General features: G+C 44.1%; 1 protein-coding gene across 1 annotated transcript; it reads right to left on the reverse strand.

The window, feature by feature from the left end:
• Positions 1 to 3,453: 3,453 nt before the first annotated feature.
• On the reverse strand, positions 3,454 to 12,535 carry LOC120056251 (discoidin domain-containing receptor 2-like). The gene is made up of 14 exons (XM_039004500.1): positions 12,441 to 12,535; positions 11,970 to 12,213; positions 11,452 to 11,599; positions 10,951 to 11,053; positions 10,279 to 10,462; positions 9,658 to 9,901; positions 8,810 to 8,946; positions 8,151 to 8,358; positions 7,576 to 7,802; positions 7,197 to 7,351; positions 5,768 to 5,968; positions 5,221 to 5,455; positions 4,954 to 5,103; positions 3,454 to 4,451 (listed from the first exon to the last, which is right to left on the reverse strand). The coding sequence occupies exons 1-14, from the start codon at positions 12,518 to 12,520 to the stop codon at positions 4,317 to 4,319; spliced, it is 2,451 nt and encodes an 816-aa protein (XP_038860428.1). The 5' UTR covers positions 12,521 to 12,535; the 3' UTR covers positions 3,454 to 4,316.
• Positions 12,536 to 12,803: the final 268 nt, after the last annotated feature.

Genomic DNA, 12,803 nt, shown 5'->3' on the forward strand with positions numbered 1-12,803 from the left:
CTGGCTATTTATTTTCAGTGGTAAACGGCCTAAGGGAACTATCTTCAATTTTTCCACCATCTTTGCCAAAATTTCATGCCAGTGTCCCACTTGCAATTATGGGCGCGTTTGAGTGGAAAGGCGAATGCAACTGACTGTAGACGACAGTTGAGGACTGAGGTCGGGGGAGGTGTATCTGCGACAGCTGAAAATCTGACACTAATGTGGTCTACCAACAGCAAGGCTCAGATCAACATGGCAGTGTTGCCATTGTTTATAAAAGTTTTACTTTATAATGTTTGTATAAACATGTCTCCAACCCCCATATCACACACTCACAAACTGAAATCATGTGTGTGTACATTGTACAATCAATCAGTGAGCGAGAGCTTCAAATATCACATGAATCTGTATATATCCACTGAATCGCACTTTGGTCACATTCGAGTGGCTCAAACAAAAATACCCTAATGATTGGTTGGCAATTGAGCCTCCCACAATGCAGGCGATGAAGTTGGTGAAGAGCAGCTGCAGAAACTTGTTGTCAAAACTTCATGACCTTTGATCCCATTATTTTTGTAAAGTTCATGCAATCAGCATGTAGGCTCAACATACTTACAAAGACTTGACAAAAATTATCTGATTGAACGCGCCCTACAACTTGGAGGGTTGTTTAAGTAAAACTTCCCAGTCGGAACTCCGAACTTCAGATTACTCTTGACAGCATGAACGCCTCCAATAGTTGTGCAATCGAACTCCATGAATAGAATTAATGCTGCGCTCACCAGCTAGTCGGAGCTAGGAAACTCAGAAATGTCAGACTTGCTAACTGGTTGGACGCGGCAGGTGTATAACCACAACCAGTAAGCAAGTTTAACATTTCTAAGTTTCCTAGTCATGACTAGCACGTGAACGTGGCATTAGCCTGTCGCATGCTTCCCAGTAGAAACAGTTCACGCATATCTTATGTTGACATTTTGTGATGTTTTTGTTCGTTTTGGTATTTGAGCACGTACATTTTTCTTGAGACAAGTCGAAGTTCTGTAACGAATGCACGTTCAAAACAACTGGGAGCTCGGATTCCTCAATTAAGTGTTTATTGTTATTCATGTTATTCAACGAGAGCCGAATAGTCTCTTTGCAATTTTTTTCACTTGATAAATACTGCAGCACACATCTTGGTGAGATGTGAAATTTCGCGACTAAGACCTCCTCAGCAAAAACGTCAAAATGCATTACAGACTTGTAGATTTTCCTTAGATGAATTCTGACTATCTTGAGGAAGTGTATACTGGCCATGTTGTTGTTATGGTATCTCAAGAGGGACAAACAGTAATATTGCAGCTTTTATAGATTTTTCAACAAAGGTCTTTTAAGGGAGTATGCGAGGCACAGACGTTCGCCTCGCCTAGCCGAGTTCTGCTAGGAGCTAACCGAACCTAGTATGCGGGCACCTTTAGAATTCTGCATGACAGAGGGCCATCAGAGCCATAGCCATGTAGTTAGAGTCTATATCTAAATACACTGAGTGTATAAAACAATAGGAACACCTTCCTGATATTGAGTTGCACTCCCTTTTTCGCTCAGAACAGCCTCAATTCGTCGGGACACACTGGAAACTGGAGTATGAAAAACCCAGCAGTAGCTGGAAACGGCAGATTTTTAATGGAATATCTACATAGGCGTACAGAGACCCATTATCAGCAACCATCACTCCTGTGTTCCAATGGCATGTTGGTCTAGCTACGTTAGCTACAGCGTTGCAAAGAAAAAGCCATATCTCAGACTGGCCAATAAAAATAAAATATTAAGATGGGAAAAAGAACACAGACAATGGACAGAGGAACTCTGCCTAGAAGGCCAGCATCCCGGAGTCACCTCTTCATGGTTGACGTTGAGACTGGTGTTTTGCTGGTACTATTTAATGAAGCTGCCAGTTGAGGACTTGTGAGGCGTCTGTTTCTCAAGCTAGACACTAATGTACTTGTTCTCTTGCTCAGTTGTGCACCGGGGCCTCCCACTCCTCTTTCTATTCTGGTTAGAGACAGTTTGCGCTGTTCTGTGATGGGAGTAGTACACAGCGTTGTACGAGATCTTCTGTTTCTTGGCCATTTCTCACATGGAATAGCCTTCATTTCTCAGAACAAGAATAAACTGATGACTTTCAGAAGAAAGGTCTTTGTTTATGTCCATTTTGAGCCTGTAATCGAACCCACAAATGCTGATGCTACAGATACTCAACTAGTCTAAAGAAGGACAGTTTTATTGCTTCTTTAATCAGGACAACAGTTTTCAGCTGTGCTAACATAATTACAAAATGGTTTTCTAATGATCAATTAGCCTTTTAAAATGATTAACTTGGATTAGCTAACACAACATGCCATTGGAACACAGGAGTGATGGTTGCTGATAATGGGCCTCTGTACGCCTATGTAGATATTCCATTAAAAATCAGCCGTTTCCAGCTACAATAGTAATTTACAACAATTAACAATGTCTACACTGTAGATCAATTTGTTATTTTAATAGACAAAAAATATATTTTCTTTCAAAACAAGGACATTTCTAAGTGACCCCAAACTTTTGAACGGTAGAGTATTTCAACACTTTTTTTGAGTTGATAATATCTGATAGTAAAACAATTCATGCCATGAATGAGAATAACCCCATTTATAATGCCCAAATCATTTCTCATATCCAGATTTTTGTTTGTGTTGCCATGACGTTTCTTTCAGACCGGATCTCACCTGAGATCCGCTCCTACCAATTGGAAGGTTTCTTACCTTGATGAGTTTCACATGTGGGAACCAACTTCTCAAAATGCAACTGAATCTGTCTACCTTGGACATCCCTAAGACAGAGGTACATGTAGAATCTGGGGCCCAACATGGCACCATCTTCTCTCTCACCAACAAGGTCATTGGGTGATGAGTATGCCGCATATGACATAGATAGCTCCCTGCCTTCATCACTCAGTGGAAGCTTCACTTCAATAAGCAGCCTCAAGACCATTCTATTGCGCTTCACATGACTCCATAATCTGTCTGGCTAACTAGATCATTGGCCAGGTCCTTCTCCCCAGGAGAGCTGCCAGTGAGCTCTGTGGCCCCTCAGTATTGCACACTGCTGGCTGATGCCCCTGGTAAACTACATATTCTTATCAGTGATGACCCCCTCTAGCCTTTCCACTGCTACAGGTGGGAGGAAGAAGATTACAGGACTTCCAGGGACTCCGGAGAGCACAGAGGGGGCAGAGGAAAAGAGAAGACTTTAAGCATTACTAAGCACTCGGTTGTACTTTTACTCTGCATTTCATTTCTCAAATATTGTAGCAGTACATCCCGTCAATACAGAATGTTGAAGAAAAGCAAAAGTTGTGAATTACATGTTTTTTTTTTCTACTTCTGTTTTTGTCTTTCTTTTTCAGGCTCACTGAGTTGCTAAGGCAGAGGAAAAGAGGAATAATCTGCATCTTTTTTTATTTGAACATTTTATTGTCGTTTTTAAAATGGTTTTGAACATTGAAGAATGTTCAGTAAATTAATTGAAACCATAAGTAGGCCTACTTGTCTAATTAGAGTATAAAACTTGCATGAACAATAAGAAATGCAGGTTTTAAGTATGAAGTTGCACTATTTCAAAGCACAAATTTAACTCAAAGGACTATTTAGCTTTGACAAAATACAACACATTTTACAACATCAACTAAATAAAGAACCTATCAAACAGATACATGCTTGAATATCTGAGTCCAAAAGGAGACTTTCTACACATTATTATTATTATCTTCATAATAGAAGATTATAAACAACATTACATTTCCTGGTGTGCACAATCTGACACAGCATTCCTACATTTTATCATCACAGACATAATGAATCATTTTTTACAGAACTGTCCCCCACCCTAAAAACTAGAGAGAGAGCGAGATGGAGCGAGACAGAGGGAGAGCGAGAGGTGGTGTTTTCATAGTGTGCAATAGACATTGTTAATATAAATATACATGGCTCTGGCGAATAGAGATAGGAAGTCAACTCAAATTGAGAGAAAAAGGCTGAGAGAGATGAATAGAACATTGCGTGCAGTTTTCAGTCAGTTTTCACGTGCTAGTTCTAATTTACGGGGTCCTCAAAGGAGGAAGGGCCATACTTTTGCCTTCCCTTGAATGTAGAAGGACCGTAGATGTTGGTCCATGTTACAAAAAAGGGTGAAGTGTAGGATAAAGTTGCCCCTAAATGCTGATCTTCAGTTTTTCAGGGGAAGCTGATCCTAGATCTGTACCTAGGGGAACTTTTACCTCAGAGCACTCTATATAATCATGGTCTATATATGAGCTGCTATTCCTGGCTCTCCCCAAGCTGGCTGTATATCTCCTGAAAAGTGGGTCTCTGTTTGGCATTTCTCCTCCAGCAACCCAGCATCAGGCTGCTATAGACCGCATCAGGGCAACAGGCAGGCCTCGGCAGGTACACCTGAGAAGAAACAACATTTTAGGATATTACAGGAAAAACACATTTTAAAATAAAAAATAAATGTATGCACGATAACGCACGATGGCGCACGCGCGCAGCCGGTTTGGGTTCCGTGTGAGACTAAGCTAGCTCCAAGACATTTAGCTGAGCAGCAGCCTAACAGAATATTTAGTCATGTAGACTGACAAACCTGGTTCTATACCCGTTTTGTTGCATGTACACATATTGCTGCCATAGAACAGTGCTGATTGCATGCCGACATAGTAAACATGTGGTAGCCATACACCATACACCGGTACAAAAGGTACTATTTACAACCTAAAAGGGTTCTTAGCTGTCCCCATAGGAAACCAATTTTGGTTCCAGGTAGAACCCTTTTGGGTTCCATGTAAAACCCTTTCCACAGAGGGTTCTACATGGAACCAAAAAGGGCTCTCCTAGGGGGACAGCCGAATAACCCTTTCGGAATAAGAGTGTAGTAAATACACTAGTGTGTAGTCACCTGCTTGCCCTGGTCCCTGAAGAACTCGCCGGTGTTCTCGATGACCTGCTCGTCGGAAAACTGCGAGTAGGGCTGCTCTTCACACAGGGTCAGAATCTCCCACAGAGTCACGCCAAAAGCCCACACGTCGCTGGCCATGGTGAACTTACCCTGGGAAAGGCACACAGTCATTTGACTCATATCTAAACACAGGGAAACATGTTTGGTTGAAAACTACATGCTACAGAACATTCCCAGCTAATATCAGCTCTCTCCAAAACTCCTCACCAATAGGATGCTCTCCCATGACATCCAGCGAATAGGAAGAACGGCCCGCCCCTGGATACGGTAGTAGTCACCGCGATACAGGTTCCGGCTCATGCCGAAGTCAGCAATCTTGATGGTGTAGTTCTTGCCCACCAGACAGTTGCGCGTGGCCAGGTCGCGGTGGACAAAGTTGAGAGAGGACAGGTACTTCATTCCAGAGGCTACCTGTGTAGCCATGCTCATCAGGTTGCTATAGCTAAGAGGATATGAGAGTATTGAAAAGTAATTGAACTCTGAACTTTTTTTATATAATGCCAAAGAGAGTGCAAGAGTATGTGGTCAGAAAATAACATTTTAGCTCATTTTAAAGTGTTTGCATGACAAACTTTTTAATACTGCGCTATTGCATCGGGTTTCCGCATACTGTTATGAACTATATGGATTAAAACATTTACTTGATAAATAAAAAATAAGAAAATGAATTATTGTTATGATTACAGTATCACCTTTCATAATAACCCTAATCGGGGATGTCATTATCTAGTAAAATTATGCAGATGTAACGTACCTGACCGTGGCTTTGTCACTAGATTGTATCTCCTCCAATTCGTCCAATTGATGGCTGGACAAGAACTGGTTAAGGTCTCCATTTTCCATGTACTCCGTGATCATGCAGAGGGGGTCGCTCTCCACACACACTGCCAGCAGGCTGACGATGTTAGGGTCCCTCAGCCGAGACATGATCCTGATCTCCTTCAGGAAGTCATTCCTGTAACACGAGGTGGTAACGGCTATGACGTCTTCCAGTCACACTTTACATTAAGTTGCACAAATATACCATGTCGTTTCTCCTTCAATAAGTCATTCTTGTAACTAACACTGGACAATAACAGACACTTGCTCGTAAACCAATCAATCAAATGTATTTATAAAGCTCTTTTTACATCAGCAGATGTCACAAAGTGCTGTACAGAAACCCAGACTAAAACCCCAAACAGCAAGCAATGCAGATGTAGAAGCACGGTGGCTAGGAAAAACTCCCTTGAAATGCAGGAACCTAGGAAGAAACCTAGAGAGGAGCCAGGCTCTGAGGGGTGGCCAGTCCTCTTCTGGCTGTGCCGGGTGGAGATTATAAGAGTACATAGCCATTAAGGTCAGATTGTTCTTCAAAATGTTCAAACGTTCATAGATGACTAGCAGGGTCAAATAATATTCACAGTGGTTGTAGAGCACAGGTGTCAAACTCATTCCACGGGGGGCCGAGTGTCTGCGGGTTTTCGCTCCTCCCTTGTACTTGATTGATGAATTAACATCACTAATTAGTTAGGAACTCCCCACACCTGGTTGTCTAGGGCTTTATTGAAAGGAAAAACCAAAAACCTGCAGACACTAGGCCCTCCGTGGAATGAGTTTGACACCCCTGTTGTAGAGGATGCAACAGGTCAGTACCTCAGGAGTAAATGTCAGTTGGCTTTTCATAGCCGACCATTCAGAGGTCGAGACAGCAGGTGCGGTAGAGAGATAGAGTGCTAGTCACACTTTACATTGAGTTAGTCACACTTTACATTGAGTTGCACAGATATTTTCTCCTTCAGGAAGTCATTGGTGTGACATAAGACAATAACGTCTGTGACACCTGCCTGTCCCACTTTACCTTGTCACACCATGTAGTTTCACTTTCAAAAAGTCATTCCTGTTACAACGGATGGTAACTGATGTGACACCTGGCTAAATTGGGAAATACAGTGCTCTTTCCGTTTGTTGATTGGTCAACTTACCTATTCTTACTTGGTAGATTATTGTGAACACATTCTCTGTTACAACTGGCCAATGGCAAGACACCAGGAACACAAAGTGAAAGATGAGGCAAGAACAAGCATTGTTGTCATGCAGATCACAAAATTCCTTTTCCAACTATAAATCATGTGGCTCTTGTACTATCATGTGGCTCTTGTAGGACAGTACAGTTGTCATGGAAACAGATCCAGTGCTCTCACCTTGCGTTCTTGTTGGCGTCCTCCCTCAGTGTCTTCACAGCCACCAGAATAGGTGTGTCATCGCTGCCCTCTACCTCATTTGAACGGTCATTGATCTCTTCAGACAGATCCTTCTCCACAATGTCCTGCATGCCCTCTGCCTCACACAGGTGCACCTGTGGGCAGAAACAAAGGCATTTTACTATTGATGTTTCATCTGTCTAGCAAGAAAGCAAGAGTCATCTGACTTTTGTTCTTTTTAATTGCTTTCCTGCACACACACACACACACACACACACACACACACACACACACACACACACACACACACACACACACACACACACACACACACACACACACACACAACACTCCCTTTATCCCCAGTTTTATTCCATACCTCTCCAAACTGTCCCTCTCCCAGTTTCTCCTTAAAGGTGAGCTTGTCCCTGGGAAACTCCCTCATGGCTGTGTCCTTCCCAGAGAGCAGACTCATGTTGACGGCCGTGATGGAGTAGGTGTTGCTGCCCGTAGTCCCCTCCTGCAGGCTCACAATGTCTGCCTCGGCATAGTGGGGAGCCCCGTCTGATCCACAGGCCTGGGGTGGTCTGGAGGAGGAGCTAGTCCCTGCTGTGGAGTACACAGAGCATAGGTTCACACTTCAGTAAGATGTGACCTGATCAAGACCATTGAAATGTTCTTGTGACCCTCCAAGTTAACAACACTGATATTTCTAGCCACAGGCCTGTCTTAATAAGCCACAACCCAAAAGTAATTAGGGGTCACTATACCCACCATTTGAGAAACACTGGCTTGAAGGGACATTACACTCCAAAATCAAAGTTTGTCATATTTTTTTCACACCTCAAAAGTAGTCTAACGTCAAGATTAGTCCAAGTCCCTCACCATCGCTGAAGTCTGAAAACATCTGTTAAACTTTGATTTTTGATTGTACTTTCCCTTTAATCCACTCACCCAGCTCCTCAGTGGACTGGGCGAACTCGGGCAGCTTGCGGATGAGGCGGGAGGGCTCCTGGTAGTCAGAGGAGCAGAGGGGGAAGATCCTCTCGTAGGTGGAGTTGGAGCCGTCCCCGCTGGACTGGGACGAGTGGTGGAAAGAGAAGGCCTGGGTTTGGACGGCCAGACGGGCCGACAGCTCGTCGTCTAGCATACGCCGCGAAGCCTGGAGGGAAGGGTAGTTACTGTTATAAGCTGTGTGTGTTGTAATGTTTGGTGGCGCCAGAGAGAAAAGCTAGAGGGCGCTCTTGGGAAAACAGAAGCAATCAATGGCAAAGATAAGAGGTGCATCTTCTAGATTTTCTAACACTGTGGTTGGCACCAAGTCAAACATTGACAGATGTTGTAATCTTGTGTTTAAGTTTAGCTAAGAGGCCATGCAAATCGATGTTAGGGGATACAATTACAGCTAATAAGAAACACTTGAGGTTAAAAAAAACTACTTTAATCAACAACTTTGATCAGTGTCATTTGCAGTCTTAGTTTCTGACTTCCTTTTTAGCCTGACAGCAGTATTTATTTTATAACAAGACAGAGACGTTTCCTCGTAGATATTAGATCAACCCTAATGATTTCCGCTCTGAAAACACCTCAGGGAATTAAAATCTGTTACATACCTTCTCTAGCATCTTCTGCCAGACCTGGCGCCACAGAATGATGACTATGATGGCCAAAAGGATGACAATGATGGCCACCAGGCAGCCAATCAGGATCCGGGTGTTGCTTTCATCCACTTTGTGGATGGGGTTATCTCCTAATGTACCAGAAGGTATAAAATATTTAACAGAGAGCTTCGTTGCTTCCTCCGTCCTTGTTTACTCAATTCCTTACCTCCCTGTCAAAGCGCATTGGAGCGAAGAATCCAAGATCCCTCACTGAAGGAGTTGAGGATACAAAAATTTGACAGCTTGAAACATTTATTTATAATATTTATTACAAGAAAGGGTTGTCATCAAGACGTTTAGTGCTCACATCACATGTAAGGTTTTCATAAAAACTCATTATAATGTCATCCTCAGTAAGTGTTGTATTTATCATTCATTAATGCTGTTGTAATTTCCCTCATATTTCACTGTAACTAACCTCTATTCGTCATAATTAATGCAACAGCATTTTAAGAACAGGCAGCAGAGGGCACTATTGAATGCAAAAGGAGACAGGGTTGGCGAAGACAAAATAGGTAAGAACGTAGCTGGAGCTAACCTGGAAGAACATTTGTCGGGTGGCCACGTTTGCGGGGAGTCGGAGATGTGTTATAAACTGCTGTCCCTGCTGAAAGAGGGTGGGGGGGAGAGAGAGAGAGAGAGAGGGAGAAAGAGGAGAAATGTCATCATCTATTTTGAAACAGAGTAAAACGGGGAGACACCACCTCAACTAAAACACAATAAGATTTGCGTTCCCTCTTAGAAAAATGTTTTGTTACAGTGAGCCCTACTGAACATGACCCAGGCGTCTCAAGTCTCACCTGACTGGAAGGCCACCTCGCTGATCATCATCCAGGCCTCGTTGAAGGCAAAGCGGCACTTGATGGCACTGGCCATGCGGCCCCCCAGGGGCACGGTGATGAACCGGGCGCTCTGGCTGACCTGGTCGACCGGGAGACGTAAGGACACTGGCTGGGACTCCCAGTCCAACTCGGACGTACGGAAGTAACACGAAATCTGCCGAAACATTCTCACGCCGCGGCTGAACATGTTATTGCAGTGCACCTACGGAGAGAAGAGGAGAACTATGAACTATAACACTTGAGAGTAGAGTGTACTGTGGTATACTGTCTGTCACTGCATGGTTTGAAGTACAAATTGCATGTCCAGGTGCTATTCAGCCAATGACGAAACAATTGGAGGCTAAAGTTGTTGGACATATGCCTAAATATTTAGCCACTCTTGAAGGACAAAACAGACCTCCACATATGGCTGAATACAGTATCTCTTGCACACCTACTGAGTGGACCAATGACACAAGGTTATGGTCGGTCTGAAATGACATCAACACAACCAGAATTTCAACCCGTTTTGCCCAGTTTTTCCCGTTGGGAACATGGTAAAACCACATCCACCTCCTTTTGTACTCGTTGACCTCTCACCTTCATCGAGGTGAAGTTGCGGACGCGGTCAAATTCGAAGGTCATCTCCACGTAGCCCTTAGGGAAGCTCTCATTGGTCCAGCCCACATAATCGTATCCGGGCCACACGCCGTACACGTGACTGTGGAGGAAGTCATCAAGACCCCACGTCCCGTCAGTCAGCTGGCCCAGGCCTTCCTCCATACTGGGGGGAGAGAGGAGACAGGACCGTTACACAGGACCGTTACTCCCATCCACTACGGTTGTGCCCTTGAGCATGGCACTTAACCCCTAACTCATACTGAGGGGAGGAAGGAAAAAAGGAGGTCTTTGTTGCTATCATGCCTGTGTTGAATCCACTTGTGTCTTACACGTCATCATTTCACACTATCATACTGACCCGAACCGTATTGTGCTGGCTTGGATATGTTCCTTTCACATTGTTCTTTTCTGCACGCTTCCAAAAACGATGGTGGATACAAAACCAGGCCAGGGCAGGACAGCTTGGCTCCGCTTAGCTCAAGAGTTGTCCACAAAATCCTCACATGGGCCAAGAATGGCTTGCAACTTTGTTAAATAGTACCTTCGGGTCAGAGTCACTCAGGATGTGGACCATTTAACGCTTCTTAACAGTTTTGTACTCAGAAAATGCCACTGTTGAAGTACAAATATACTAAAACAAACCCAACTGACTGTAGACCCATGGATCCATCGTAGACCGAGTCATTGAGGTGGACGTCCAGGCCTCTGTAGGTCATCTCCTGGCCGGCTGGAGCACTGTAGGACACCAGGCCATCTGCAATAACACACAGCCAGGGACAGGTCAAAGGAAAGGTCACAATCAATGACAGTGGCCATTTTACATCAGCCTGGTCTAAACTTTGCTTTACATTCTAACTCTGGTAGTATCTAGGCTATTCTCTTTTCTTTCAGTTTCACATACGGAAAGGATGTAGGATGGGATTAGATATAGGATAGGATAGGATGAGATTAAATATAGGATGTAGGATGGGATTAGATATAGGATGTAGGATAGGATGGGATTAGATATAGGATAGGATAGGATGGGATTAGATATAGGATGTGGGATGTAGGATAGGATGGGATTAAATATAGGCTGTAGGATAGGATGGGATTAGATATAGGATAGGATGAGATGAGATTAGATATAGGATGTACTGTAGTGTGTCTGACCTAGCCATTCACAGCCATAGAGCTCTACCCTCATGCACACGATCATGGAGTGGTCTGTGATTGGCATGAAGCGTACGAAGCGGGCAATGATGGGTGGCTCTAGGTCCTTCAGCACCACGTCATAGGCATTCATGTTCCCCTCGATCACCTGCAGACAGGAACAGGAAAGGGCATCATCATCCTCATCCAAAAACTGCAGTCACTAAACATTGAACGCCAACAAACACAGCCAGACAAGAATGGAAGTTATAGAAAAGTCACACCAATCACAAAGCCAATCAAAGCAAGATTGTGCAACCAATGGAGTAGTCCCAAAAGTGAAAACCCAGCCCAACAGTTGGGCCCCAACTGGCACTCCAGGCTGGCTCAATCAAACACTCAAAGTATTTGAAAGAAAACTCATACTCTTTGAACCCAGCCCAGAGAGCAAAAGGACATTGAATCAACATTGGAAAAATATTGAAAGCAGATGTCAGAATGGATTCTGGTAGTATGGACACTAGCTTGCATCTGCTCACCTGCCTGCCTTTCCTGTCGTGCCAGGCCACCCAGCGGCTGCCGTCACGGCTGTACTTGATGCGGTAGCGCTGGGCAAACTCATTGCCCATGCCGTCGGCGTGGCGACCCTGGGTGCCCACGAGCGTGATGAAGTGCAGCGAACGCAGGTCCACCTGGAGGAAATCCTTCGGGCCGCCTGCGTCCGTCTCTGCCATGATGTTAGGGCACCATGCCCCGTCACCGTCTCCATCATCAAAGTCCAATCTGAGGAGGAGAGGGGGAAGTAGTAGGAGTAGAAGGGAATATTTAGTCAAATGAATAATAAAAATGCCTTCCTCCCTTATTTTAAGGAATCGCTGATCTGACAAGGTTGGATTGATGAAGGGCAATAGGCAGGCAATCTTGCCTTCACTAAGACAGTACAGTCAGTACTCTGATTACCTGATGGAAAAGAGTTTAGAGTGTGTATGGTGACAATGCAGATAGCATACCTGCCATATCTTGCTGCTGTAGACTCTGACCACTGACTAGAAGCAGAGATATCCTCATCAAGAATCTGTCCTCCAGTCATACCCAGAGGATACCGACACACACCTAAAAGCAGATACAGTGTTATAGATGCATGTTTTTCGGGGGCCAGGTGTTTTTCCTGACCACGTGGCCTGATCAGGGAAAAACTCCAGGACCTAGTTAAAAGCTATGACAATGGCAAATGAAACAGATTCAACTCATGTCATCTGTGTGTGTGTGTGTGTGTGTGTGTGTGTGTGTGTGTGTGTGTGTGTGTGTGTGTGTGTGTGTGTGTGTGTGTGTGTGTGTGTGTGTGTGTGTGTATCTATGCAAGGGAACGTATT

The sequence above is a fragment of the Salvelinus namaycush genome, chromosome 11 (assembly GCF_016432855.1).
Source record: "Salvelinus namaycush isolate Seneca chromosome 11, SaNama_1.0, whole genome shotgun sequence".
NCBI lineage: Eukaryota > Metazoa > Chordata > Actinopteri > Salmoniformes > Salmonidae > Salvelinus > Salvelinus namaycush.